Below are 14,811 nucleotides of genomic sequence, written 5' to 3'. Positions count from 1 at the left end.
GTCTTTAATTGCCTAAAGCTGTTCCGAGCTTTTTATGTAAGCCTGGTTATTAAGATCTTGGTGGTGTTTTGAAATCCACGGGGCCCAACCATTTTTTAAAACTGAAGAGCCACAATCACCCACAACATGAACAGTGCCCAGTATGCTCCGATGCAGTCTCGAGCAGGTGCCCAAAGTTAATACATTATTAAGGGCAAACCATTGTTTAGCCCTTAAAACACTCGTAAACAAATCTAAGCGAGAGATAATTCATGCTCCTGGCACCAATCATGAGGTAACCAGCATTATTATAAAAGCCAAGAGGTCCTCGCTGTCAGCAATGTCTAATCACATCCAGGCTATTTGTCTTTCATTCATGGTTTTGGCCCTAAACTCCCCCGTCAGACACTTGCTAAATGATATCCACAATTCTCATTACAGCATAGTTTGCCACATGGAGTTGTTGATCCAATCAAAAGCCACTTACAACCAAATTGTTGCTCATGACATTATTATAATCTGGGATGATCTTTAAATAGAGAAAAAACTTGCCATTAATATATAACGAGTAAGTGGAGTGTAGCAAAACTAGTGCAGTATAAATATTTTCAGCTAACTTGAAATAAAGTTCAGTTTCTGAGACCAAAGGATGCAGAAGAAAATTTGTGGATCAGATTAAATTATTAGAAACTGAGAGTTTGCAAGATTTTCTATCATTAACCCATTGACCACAAGGTTTGATTTTGATAGAGAAGCCAATAAGAAAAATCACCCAGCATAAGATTTACAATTACATGATTAAATCAGAGTGGTTATCGATGAGTTCAAGCTCGAATGTGCAGTTTATGTTTAGTCAATGTTCCGAGATCACGGTGGTATTTTCTTTTTGCTACAATGAATGTCCACAGGGTATGAATTGATAATTTAGTTGGTGATGAAAAGTATTTATTTATAATTAAATTTGTTGTCGAACATGATGGTGCCATTGTGATGGCATGACATGGATTATCCAGAATAAACTCGACCATATTTGGAAATCATGAGCACGTGGGCTGTATATTGACGTTGCAGATACAAATTCTGAACTAGGAATGCTGACGGGCATTGACAGGCTATATTGTATGGACTGCCAGTGTAACAAAAGTTATGCCAATAAAAGCTACTAGATTTTACCATGTTAATACTTTTGATTAAGTTTATATTATTAGTAAAAGCAATCCAGTTTAATTCTGGCTCTTTCATTGTAATCCAGAATCTGGATCCAGCAGATCTAGGTTTGATCAGTTTGTGCTGCCGTTGGGTTAACTTTATTGCAAAGAATCTCTTCCTGTGCAGATTAAACATCTGGCACAAAAATATACAGAAGACATAAATGTTGTAGATGAGTCGGCAAATATCTGTTTTTCAATCTCGTCTGTAGTTGCTTGTGTCTCCCGACAAAAAATTCAAGGCCCCGATTCCTGGGGAATTTCTCATTATATCGCTTTCATGTATTTAATTAGCCTAAGGACATGGAGATCTCTGGAACACTAAATATAATCCAGATGATGTAATTTTTGTTGATATTATAGCTTGCTATCGTGCTAGTTTTCTTGAAGCTGCTGAATGTGAGCCACATTTCTCATGGTTTGGTCATCCAACACACGAAATGACCCAAGTTATAAAACGGTCCTCTGCTAGCATATTTAACTGGATTTGCCTAGATTGCATGATTGAGTTTGCAGTAAACATTTGTCAGATTATTCTAGTTTGGTTTGGTTGTCATTTTAATAAACCAGGTCCAGGGAAAGATGGCTGTGAAAAAAGAAACATGGTTGGGCTCCAAAGGTGCTATCAAAATATATGTGCATAAGGGGATATTGACATTGCTGACAGTAAGTGAGGCAATAATTTCATATAGGCCAAAGAAAAGGCTTGGCTGACAGGGTATGATTATATATCGTTTGCAAAAGGCATAAGCCAACTAATTAATGGCCAGTTTTACCCATTGTGGCTCATCTTTTAACAAGTTCTGTTCCACAAGGTTAATTATGGACCAAGCCGAATTTGGTATTATAATCACAGATACATCAGTGAAAGGTTTGTTAGATACAAGCATTGTGTCCCCTTTGGGGTGAAAGTCTGAGAGTCAAAAATCCCCTTGGTGTTAGAATTGGAGGTCAGTTTGAACAAATTATTAACTTTGGTAACAAAACTGGGGGTCAGATTAAAATTTTGGGGGTCCCTGAGGCACAAATAAGGGTAAAGGGAAACGCTGTAAAAGGGAAGCATGCAAACCTACCACATGGAATCACAATCTGCACCATCATCAGTTACTATGATGGTGGTTCACCCCAGTTTACTCATTGACATCATCACTGCTTGAATGCACATCAATGAACCTGTTATTGATGATTAACCTATTTCCATTGATGATATTAGAGTTGCCACAGATTCATTTTCTATAAGTAAATCAAAAGTAGATCTTTTAAAAAATCTTCCAGTGATGCATATTGACTGCAATTCTGCTTGTGGAGTCTTTGGAGAAAATACATAATTATTCTGAATTCGCAGATTATACGCCACTTGGTGTATATTACTGCAATGATAAATTATCAGAATGGTCAGTGGCGCCAGCAGTGAATGATCCTATAACATGACATAAAACTGTCTTAATGGTCCTGGTGGTTTTTGTAAAACAGTGCATGCATTAGAATTATTAAGGGATTCTGATATGGTTGTGCTGACACCCACTCACTGACTTGCTAGGGAGATGATACAGAGAAGTGTTAAGGCAGTTACTTATCACACCTTCTTTCGATGGCATGGTGATGCATGGACTTCTGCTTGTATGGATGAGAAACATTTTCATAAAATCAACATTTAGGATGAAATAATTACCATGTACAAAGAAATATTAGAAATATTTCCTGGTTGGTTAGAAACAAAATATACTACTATATGTGCGGATATCATGGGCAACCTCCTTTGTTTACAGGAGAATTGTCAGATAAATGGCTGCGAGATTGTGTCAACATTTACTAGAAGATGTTGATAGATCACAGGGCCAGCAATGAATCACAGAGAGAGCTAAAAGTATTAATTAGACTTCAACCTCACAGGACTCAATGTGAGATAATGTGCAGTGTAATTCAAGAAATGTCGATTTATGGTTTCTGGAACTTATGGCATCCTAATGATGTGATAGTTTATTCAGGAAAATAGTTTGCATTTCACTTTGGTGTGGATTATTTGAGCTTCAGCATGAAAGATTTCCTTGGTTTCCAGTTCCACTACGTTGTCATCCAGTGGATACACATTGCCGGAATATTCTCGTGGCGATACCACGTTCGGCGACCTAGCAAAAACTCATTCTGTCGATTGAGTCCACTGGTAAAATTTGGTGTATCTAGCAGTATATATAGTTACAAAAATATCTTAACTGCATAGGACGGGTTATAACCAACCTCAGGAAAAAATTTACTGGCTATCAGCGAGATGACAAAAGAAAAAAAATAAACATGAGATGTTGAATTTGTCGTGACACTAAAACAACGTCAAACTTGTAAGTTTTCTTGTTCTTACACCACAATATTGTTGTGGTATTTTCCATGGACAGAATTAATAGTAGTTTGCGCCATACACATGAAAATCTCAAACTGACTTGTCTTGAGTGTAACCAATGTTGAGAAGCTAGTGTCCTTTGCTAGTACATGAGGTATGATGGCTGACAATTATATATCACCATACCCATGAGGCAGGAGGACTTGCAATATTTTACCTTGTACATGCATACAACTATTAAGGAAAACACGCCGGATGTGAAAATTTGCAATTTGATCAATACAGTATGGACAAATGGACAGACCATACAAAACATATTGCACTAGCTGGCCAGACTGTAAAGCATATATTATCTGTTTCCACTGCCAGCTAATCTGTCTCACCATACAAATGATCTGTGTATGGTTACTCTGTTTGCTCCAACTTGTGATTCATCCTTCCAAACAAACCACATAGTTGACCAACCGTATCAAACATAGACCATGCTGCACCAGTCAGCCAAGACCACAAGGCTTATACCATCTTTGGTATGCCTTTCTGACTGCAAACAAATCATTCCATCCATATGAATGAACTTTGTTATGTTTACAGTTGGCCAAAGCCTGTTATGTGACTGGTGGGTCGGCCAACTGATTCATCGGAATGATCATTCCTATGAAATTCACAGTGAACCAGCATTACTTATAATGCTGTCCAATCGACTCAAACCATTCATGCCTGACCAGCATTCCATAATATTACCACTACTAATGGCGTATAAATATATACAAAATTGGGCAAAATGATGTATGTTGATTGTGCTTCATGATTAATTCCCACTAATAAGGTGATGAATCACATTCCAGAAAATGCTGATCTGACAACGGAATAGACGGGATCCAGTTCATGGTAGCTATAGAGGAAATGTATAGATTTTATATCAAGTGACATCTTCTGCCTTTGATCAGTTCTACTTAAGGTCAGCACCTCCTTATATGTAGGTGATTATGAGAGCAACATCATTCCACAAGTGCTAATGATTGCAAAAATTACTGGGTATTTGTTGGAGCATTTTCAATCCAGATGACACGATAGCATCTTTATGGCAAGTCGGTTGCATTCTGTTTTCTCACCCACTGGTAAAAAGTGACATACATAAATGTTCTCTTTATGTATACCTTTTCTAGAAGTTGATAAATTGCATCTACATGTCTTTATAGACCCATCAAACTTGGGAATGTTGTGTTAACTTATTCCATACTTGAAAGCAAGAGTAGAAATGTTGCCCCTGATATAGTTGACTATCTTGGCATGACCCTGTTAGGGAGCATACATGAGAAGGGGATTTTTGTTGCCAGAGAATTTACTGTGTCAGTTTTCAGCAATCACATGTCATCTGGCCCTATTTTCACACATGGGCATGGAGGAGAGAGAGGAACAGTTTCTCCTTCCCCATTTCTTCATCAATTGACACAGGTATACTGTCGCCCACATACTCTGGTGAGCCACCTGAGGTACCAGACTACTCACTTTTATCAGATTGGACCAACCATTCTTGCAAAACAATAGGTGATCCGAACCATGTCATGGGGCCTCCATTTTTTTTTTTTTTCTGTTTCTAGCTTCTGTGCTTGTTAAGGGTGGTGTAAATGGTACAAACACTGCACAAGCAGGGCGTCAACACCAGAACAATTTTGGTCTCAAAGTCCATTGGCACTTGAGACCAGTGATAATGATAGTAATTAATGTTAACAGATTGAAGTAACTCGATTCCAGTATTGTGATTGCAATTTCTTAAGAACGATTAATCAACTACCATTTAAATTTATATATATATATATATCAGTAGAAAGATTTATAACCTGTTTTGAAACAACCCCAGTAAAACAATATATGAGAGCAAAAGATTAATGCAAAAGTGACTTAAGTTAGACCATATTGTTGGTCTCAGTTTCACTTGCACCGAAAAAATATTGCATGAATAGATAATAAACTGAAGTATCAAGTCGATATATCAATGAATTAAACCCTTTTTCCAATCGAATCAACACAACCAAGAACAAATATGGCACCATGCTTGACATTTGAGTGAGTCTAATTTTTAGATAGAGGGATATTCTCTATATCATTACATCACTAGTTTCGTTACAACAATATATTTAGGGGCCCCAAGTGGTCTAAAGCGCTCTCCGTTATGGATACTGCCATCTGACAAGGTGTCTGCGTGGGTTCGAGTCTATGATTTGCCCAATGTGGGTATGTGAGAAAGCTTGCCAGTAGCTTTTTGTGGGTCGGTGGTTCTTCCTTGGGTTTTTCCAGGTTCTTCCTCCACCATTAATACTGGCCACCATGCATAGCCTATCATGTGCTGAAAATATTTGGCGTTAAACCCCACAACAACAACAGCAATATATTAATGTGATAGTTAAGTTAAGGTTTCATTTTATATGAACTTGTAGTTCACTTTTTTCAGTCATGAATAAGTATCAGTATTTGTTTAACTGCTTCTTTTGTATTTCCACAATAATGACTGGTGTCAGATACAATTTTGACCATACATAGTTTTTTTCCTGAGCATACCAGTAGTCATGTTGTAGAGCACAGGACAATGGTGTTTGTGTTATATTACTTTGACACAACCTTGACAAGCTCACTACTGGATGAATCTGGCTTTGTCCAGGTTGTAACATCAACAGGTATCTGGTCATTGCTCTCAGAATAATTATGTCGAGAATTGTGTGTCCTTTTGTAATTTGTCAAACAGTATTTTCAAAGTTTTCTACAAAAACATTGGAAAGGGGTTTATTGATGATATCACATGACTATTGGACCTGATGTCATGGTCATGTGATTAGTAATGACAGTGGCAAGAACCAGGTCACATTTCATCAAAACTATAGTTTCATCTTATATGTGAGTGGAATAAACACACTACGATTAAGTGAGATTTAAGCCAGAGCTGTTCGTGAACTGAATCATTCAGGCTTTGGGATGGATATCAGCGTGCCCATTCTCTCTCTGTCTTGTATCATCAAAGTTTGTCATCCCAGAGGGCACAGTTCTAAATGGTAGGACCTATATTTGCAGCTCAACAGGTCACCCTTTTAGATTGATTGACAGCTGCATGTGGCTTCTCTACTTCCACTGGATTTTGCTGGGGTGGGTGGGTGTTTCCTTTTTGAAACCGTGCCTCTTTAGATGGAGTCCCTTCCAGCCAGTTTATCTAGAAGCTATCTTAACCTTAGGGTACTGGGATAATATCACATGTGTAAGGGGATGTACCTACTTCCACCTCTTACATATTCTCCTAAGATATTAAGACTGAATATGACTGGATAACTTATCTGAAGAAGAAACCAATTTTTCCTATTAAAATATGTTTCTTCATGAATATTTACCCAATGATAATACACATACACCCTCCCACCTTCCCCATAGTTACATCCATAGACTGTGCCTTGTGCTTCAGTAGTAACAGACACGTTTGCAGGTTTTGCCGCCAGGTCTTATACCTAAGTGGAGATCACTCTGTCTGACTCACATAGGCCAACATACAATTTTTAGCTCCCTTTAGCTAAACATAGTGTCTGGGAGGGCATGATCTGAGCGGTAGTAGTAGTACTCTGATAGTATTATGATTGGGTTAGTATTCTCAAAGAAACATATTTTCTAGGAAATATTGGTTTCCTAACAGAAGAAATTGAAGTGACATTTTTAAGGCATGATCACAGATGTAGGGAAATTAAAGTCACAATCTCCAATGTGTACATTGCCAATACAAACAACTTGTATTATACCAGGCCCTCTCTCAGAAGTGTATACTGAATGTAGAGTGCTGCCATAAAGACATAATAGTTATTATTGTTGTATGATTAAAACTTGGCTGTATAGATGAAACATTAAGTTGCACTTGTCTAAACATATATTTGAATACTTCCCATGTTTTTCGTCCATGGAAGATTATCTATTCATGGCAAAGTCTCAGATTAGCCTAATATCCCCCTCCCCCACTACACCAAATGATGAAAAGTGGACTTTCTCAAAACAACACAATGCATATTCTCAATATAGAAACAAATATTAAGCTACAAGACAGCAAAATGAAACTTTATTCCTGCAATGTTGTTAAAAGTTTCACAGTTGTATATGGATATACCAGATAAGGTTCAAACAGGTCAAATGGTACAAGGGTTTGCTAATTCTTCTAACACTACCGGTAGTGCATGTACCTAGAAGAAAGTGAATATTGTTTGTCTTTTTTCCCCCTTAATGGTATTACAACTTTATGAAAAGAAACACTGGTTTACTTTTTTTTCTCCACTTAATCCATATGTTGTTGATAATGTCTGTTTTCAGACCCTATTATTCCTGTGGAGATCCTTCATATGGATAATGAATCCCTTATGTTGTACAAAAAGGCTCTGCAAGATGGAAAGGAGAAAGTTTATAACTGCAGAGTCATGGTGGTTGGTCAGTTTGGCGTTGGAAAGACAACATTAACAAAGCGCCTCCTTGGACATCAAGTTGATATATCCGAGAGGATGAGTACAGAGGGAATCAATGTATATAAACATTGTTGCAAAATCTCTCTGGACACTGGGGAATGGATAGTACAGCACGAAGGTAGGCCATCATTATCCATGAACCTTACGTGTAGGTACTATGAACAAAAGTACAACTAGAAGGTAGGCCATTATTAACTGATAACCTTATGTGTAATCACAAAGAACAGATGTACACCTTGAAGGTAGGCCATCCCTATTTGTGGACTTTTTCTGTAATCACATGGCCAAATATACAACAGCCTATGTTCTTCATCTTATTCATATGACATATATTGGTTATAGGATGTTACACCTAGTCAGATCTTGAAAATGCTTGAGATTCTAATTAGTCATTTCAGTGTACCAATTATATGAATGTCAGTTTTAAAGTTACTAAATGATCTTGGATGTGTATATAAAACTGATTGGAGAGATTTCAATGTTATCTTAAAAGACTTGTTTTGATTATCAGGGGGGAAAACTTGTACCAGACATGACTTTCAATATATTTTTATGATACCTTGAGGTATGTTCTTTAGATTGTCAGAAGGAAAACTTTTTTATATGGCATGACACAACTCAATGATTTAAATATTATTTGCAGTCCTTATTTTATTAAAAAAACAGGACATATTCCAAATCTGATTCAAAGAGCTATCGTGTCATATGGACAGTATGTTGCAAAAGTAAGTTGATCATAGAGTAGGCATATTTGCAACCATGTATGGCTAATGCCCATCAATCATATAGCACAGTCCTGTGTACATAGCACAGTCCTGTGTACACGCTTTGTGTGTCTGGGGTAATGCATTCGTGCAAAAATTACTCATGTATCTACCGAAGGCTTTACTGACATAAATGTAAAGATTTTGACAGAACTTGCAATGCAACTTTTGATCCCTTGCCATTATAGCAAGGGGATGTAGAAATATTTTCTGCCAGTGTAAAAACGTATCACCACCATCTGCCAATCCACCAATATCTGTACATAAGCTTATCACCTCCATCTGTCCATCCACCAATATCTGTACATAAGCTTATCACCTCCATCTGTCCATCCACCAATATCTGTACATACGCTTATCACCGCCATCTGTCCATCCACCAGCCTGTCTAAATGTAAGCATGTTGCCACATCTTGTGATCCGCCAACCTGTCTGTGTGTAAGCATGCTACCACATATTTTGATCCGCCAACCTGTCTGTGTGTAAGCATGTTGCCACATCTTTCAATCCACCAACCTGTCTGAATGTAAGCATGTTACCATGTCCTTCCATCCACCAGCCTGTCTGAATGTTAGCATGTTACCACATATTTCCATCCGACAGCCTGTCTGAATGTAAGCATGTTCCTACATATTTCCATCCACCAGCCTGTCTGAATGTAAGCATGTTACCATATCCTTCCTTCCACCAGCCTGTCTGCATGTAAGCATGTTACTACTTCTTTTGATCCGTCAAGCTGTACATATGCATGTTACCACCATCTGTCAGTCCACCTCTCTGTACATAGGCTTGTTGCTAACTTCCATAATGTAGCATCCATGGCTCTTTCTGGAGTACATGTATCACCCATTCCATCAAGGGTTGGATGGCTTGAGTGGAGGAAACTGTCGATACCCACGAGGTAGGGATATTTGGCACCCCCAATTGGACGGAAGTTACGTACATCCATTAGCAATCCCCACCTTCCTGATACAGGTCTTCTCACACAAGGATAACTATGAAGGGTTGATGCAGTCTCATTTGTTGGACTATTGTTTCCTGAACAGAGGTTCACCAGTGTAACACTTTTGAATCAAAATTACTGAATTATACTTGTTGTTGTTGTTGTTGTGGGGTTTAACGCCATTTTTCAGCACGATAGGCTATACATGGCGGCCAGTATTAATGGTGGAGGAAGAACCCGGAAAACCCCGGAAAGAACCACCGACCCACGAGAAGCTACTGGCAAGCTTTCTCACATGCCCACATTGGCTGAATCTTAGACTCGAACCGCCGCAGACAGAGGTGAGATGGCAGTGATCCGTAACGAAGAGCGCTTTAGACCACTCGGCCACTCGGGGCCCCCCTGAATTATACATTTATATGGTAAATTCTTTCAGTGGAATTTAAGACATAAGTTGTAGACCTGCCAACCATTACAATTCCGCAGTAAGGTTTTATGGAAATGACCCTTAAGATATGAACATACAGAATAAAAGCACAAATTACAGAACTATGATTGTTTGTGGTAAAATCCAGATACTGGCTTGTCTGTGTCTGATTCAAATCCTGATTCCATTTTAGATTCGTTGGAGTTGGTCGGGGTACCAGACTAACTTGACAGGAGTACCTCAGATGCTTTAAACTGCACATATTTTATGATACAAAATGTCTGATCAGGGTATTTATTTTTTTCTAATTTTCATCTAACGAAAGATACAGTGCACCTATTAAAAAGTTTGAACAGTACAGAATAATAAAAGGGAATATTCAGATCATTTTTGAAAATAGAAGGAATGGCAGCAGTTACGTTTTATTGAACACAAAACAGGTCATTCCTTACCCATGTCGTTTGGTTATTTTGTACCCAATGCTGCAGGCATTTGTACACAAAACTAGAATCGTTTATTGTACACATTTAAGTACAAAATTTAACCACCATTTTATTTTCTACGTATTTTATTTTAAGCTCTTATAAATTCATTTACAGGCATTGCCCTGGTGACAGATGCATGCCATATTACGTGGAGTGCATTATATATTTTTTTGCTGCTATAATCCAAGCATGCCTAAACTTAATCAGTTATTTAAAACATTAAATATATAGCTTTAAAATACAAAAGTATATATATGTGAAATGCAGTGTCAAGTTAAATTTACTCCCACCACTGCATGAGTATTTATGTGTCTTGTTTTGAGGAGGATACCAAAATAAAACAGATTGTGCCGAGCAATGAAAATAAATTTTCACTTGCCAAATTAAGTTATTTCAAATGAGAATTTCAGTTATGTCACTAACATACATGCCAACCCTTGGTGAGGAACAAGTTTAATCCAAGTGGACAAAAAAAGTAATCTGAGCAGAACAAGAGTAATCCATATATAATATGATAAAAATTCAATGAGCCTAAATAGATTTCTTTATCCCTCTAGACCAGGGGTGTCAAACTCAATCGCTCAGCGGGCCAAAACTCAAATCACACGTAAGGTTGTGGGCCGAACAGGATAAACATTCAATAATCGGAAAATCAAACCTTTTTTAAACATTAATATAAATTAAAACAGAAAAAAAGTTTTAATAATAAAAAATCATTGGCATACCCATTTTCGCTCTTGTGCCAATTTGTCAGAGCTGGATGTTTGGCAAGGCTGCTAATTAGGGAATTTGATTTGTACTTTATATCGCATGGCCATTAAAAAATATTTTTGCCTAAAATTCTCTCTCGGGCCAGATATAATTGTACGCTGGGCCTGATGTGGCCGCGGGCCTTGAGTTTGACACATGTGCTCTAGACTTTTAACATCAATTACAGCTTCAAATTTTCGTATATAACACTTTGAGTTTTAAACAGCAAAAGAATCTCGTATTGCATTTCAAGACACTTTGTACCAGCTGAGACAATGATTGCTATGCACAGGAGTAGAGCACTGAATGCTGGGTTACTGAGCCTGGATCTAAATTGTTTTATTTTTGTTAACAATACTTAATAATCTCTCACAATTATGTTTATTCAAAGCATTATCAAGCAAATAAAAAAATGTTTTTTCCAGTGCAATCCACTGTTAATTCTGGTAATGAAAGAAGAGCACTCAAACTTTGCCATTTTCGTTGTCAAAGTCTCTTACACATTTACCCCAGTGCAGTGCGCTATAAATAGAAAACCTGTTACTGATTCAACTCCATACACATAGACCTGCCTCTTAACTGTTAAGCAGTGCAGTGTATGTTACGTTTAATATATTACATTTAACAGCAGTTTTAACCATTTTACATTTTTATTACACATCTATTATGTATGGAAAAATTTAAGAGTAAAGTCCGATCGTTATAGCTGTGTAATTATTTTTCAAGGAAGAATTTTTGTATGTGCTTTAAAATCTTGAGAGAATTCGTTCACCATCAAGTCAGTGAAGCAGCGTGACCAACCGTAGCTGCCATTTTTCATGCTACATCACCAAGTCCTCTGAATTTGATGATTTATAAAAACTAATTGCTGCCTACAATAATATCAGAGCTTTTACCTAAGTTATTGAAGCTTGCATAGTTGTGATTCTGTTTATGAAAAGTTTTGGAGAGTGGAGAGTCATCATCATTGTTTAAATTATAGACGTTTTTGCCAAAACCGGCAAGGAAAAAGTGCCTCTCCCTTCATGTATTTAATATGTGCTATGTATGTTTCTTAATTTAATGTCCGGTGGTGGCAAGGAGGAAGGTTCGGTCAGGAAGGAGCCTGCTCACTAGGAAGGCATCTTGGTTTGTCCAGGATATAAACTTTAGACTCCATTGCCAAAAGGTTAATGAATTGTCTTGAAGGAATTTTGGAAATATATTCTGTGCTGATTTTTTTTTTAATGATAGTACAGCACGAGTGATCCCATAGTGATATGATGTAGGGTTATTTAAACTTTATCTGTTGAATCTGATTCGGGTGGGATAGTTCTTGGTTTGGGTTCACCCATGTGTGTGTGGTTGTTTAAACTATCCTAGGCTTGATGGTGCGCCGCTTTGTGCAAGCTGGGTCTGATGGTCCTTGGGGTTTGGACTTATTTTCCTAGCATTTTGGATGAAGCTATTACTATGTTATTGTATTTTCAGGCAAAGTCTGTTTGATTAAGACAGATATCTTTGCCGAATACTCTGGTCGCTAAGACATGTCAAAGACGTCTCATCTTACTTATTCCCTAATTTTAAGTTTATTAGCCTGTCTGCTAATTATGATAAGTGTTTCTATTTTGTTTTATTTGTGTGATGTTATTTTATTTTCAGGCTAAATCTGTTTTGATAAGTCAGATATCTTTGCAGAATACTCGGGTCGCTAAGATTTGTCAAAAACATCTGTTCTTATTTATTCCCTAATTTTAACTTTGTTAGCCTGTACTACTAGTTTTGGGAGGCTGGGACTCGTTTTGTTTTGATTATTATCCTAGCTTGTGGATAGAGTTATTTATGTGATGTTATTTTCGGGATAAATCTATTTTGTTCAGACAGATATCTTTGCCGAATATTCGGGTCGCTAAGACATGTCAACGACATCTGGTCTTGTTGTTCCTTACATTTAGTTTGTTAGCCTGTCCCTAGTTGTAATTAATTGAATGGTATTTATTTATTGTTTAGCAGGTCATATAGTTTTGTTTAAATCCCCCTTTTTTCTCAAAGTCGGTGAGGAAGTTTATAATATTTTTATAAGTAATGTCCTTATTTAAATTTTGTTCTTTGGGGAAATCTGGATAGGTCAGTGGGGACCCTATTTTATGTTGTTTAGTCCTAAACCAAGTTATTTAGGTTCCATTCGTATGGCAGGTGTTAAAAGCATGTTCTAAATCTTCTTGGAGTGGACTGTGTGTGCATTTGCCATTTGAGTTTATGTTGATAGTCAAATATTTCCCAAAGCTGCTGGCTAATTTAGTTTTGCCTATTAGTATCCTATTGATAAGTTTATGATCCTGACTTCTAACGAGTTGTGGTGGGTTGGTATGTCTTGCAACCTTTTTTAGTATGTAGTATAGCTTGCGTCCCTTTTTGCTGCTATTCCATTGTTGTTGCCACTTATTGTCGCTTTTAATTTTGATGATGCTGTACAATTCTTGGACGCTGTAGTATAATGCTATGGAGTCTGGTTCGTGGAGATATTGTTTAGTTACTTCATCTGCTTTATGTTTACCTGCTAGTCCGATATTGGAGGGCACCCATGAACTGTATTATATGTTTGTTATTTAGCAGCTGTTTAATTAAGTGGTTGGTTTCCTTCAGGAAGTTGCTTCTTGTGATAGTGGTTTGATTTAATCGAGTTGATTACGTTAAGGGAGTTGCTAATGATAACTGCTTGTCTAGTGTTTGTTAGTTGGATCCACATAATGGCCCAGAATTCAGCTGTGTAAATGGAGCGGGTGTCTTGTAATCTAACTCAGAATTCTGTCCTGGTTTCAGGGTTTATTGCTGTACGGTTTTGTAATTTTTGAGCCATCAGTGTATGTATTTGTGTACCCTGTGTATTTTTCTTTTGTCTTGGCAAATATATTTGACCTTATATCATGTACCTGTTTGTTGCCATAAGTAAGGGCTATTGTGTTACAATTTGGGTTACCTCCCATCCATGGTGTTGGGTCAGGGTAACTGCATTGTTCAGCTTGTAGAGTGGGTATGATAAGATCTTTAGTTAATTCATAAATTTCTTTTGCACCGGGTGGTTGTGGTTTCAGTTTTTTATATTACTTTCTTGGATACTTTTCCTGGTGGGGTGGCTTGTTTTGTGAATCGAAACTTGTGCGGCATATCTTAATATGCTTTCATTTCTTCTTACTTGCAGTGGTAGTTCTCATGTCAGTATTTGGAGCTTTTCTAGGGAAGTTGAGTTTAGTACTCCAGTGCAAATGATTATTGCCTTATATTGTATGGAATCTAGTTTACTAAGTGAGGCTTGGTTAGCTGATGCATAGACTTGGCATCTGTAATCTATTTTTGCTCTTATAAGTGCCTTATCTATTGTTAAAAGCATTTCTTGGTTGCCCTCCACCCCACCCCATGTAGTTCCCTTGAGATTTCTTAATAGACTTAGATCAGC

The 14,811-nt window shown here is 37.4% G+C and overlaps 1 protein-coding gene across 1 annotated transcript in view; it reads left to right on the top strand.

The window, feature by feature from the left end:
* The window catches only part of LOC149772548 (uncharacterized), a 160,149-nt gene that overhangs the window by 42,843 nt on the left and 102,495 nt on the right, over nt 1-14,811 (top strand). Inside the window, exon 6 of the mRNA XM_089947648.1 lies at nt 7,858-8,124. Coding sequence (XP_089803774.1) covers nt 7,858-8,124 — 267 coding nt within the window. The remainder of the gene's footprint in view (nt 1-7,857; nt 8,125-14,811) is intronic.

Source organism: Sinohyriopsis cumingii, unplaced genomic scaffold, assembly GCF_028554795.1.
Source record: "Sinohyriopsis cumingii isolate HCF-2022 unplaced genomic scaffold, ASM2855479v2 utg001397l, whole genome shotgun sequence".
NCBI lineage: Eukaryota > Metazoa > Mollusca > Bivalvia > Unionida > Unionidae > Sinohyriopsis > Sinohyriopsis cumingii.
This window is presented reverse-complemented; position numbering and strand designations above follow the sequence as displayed.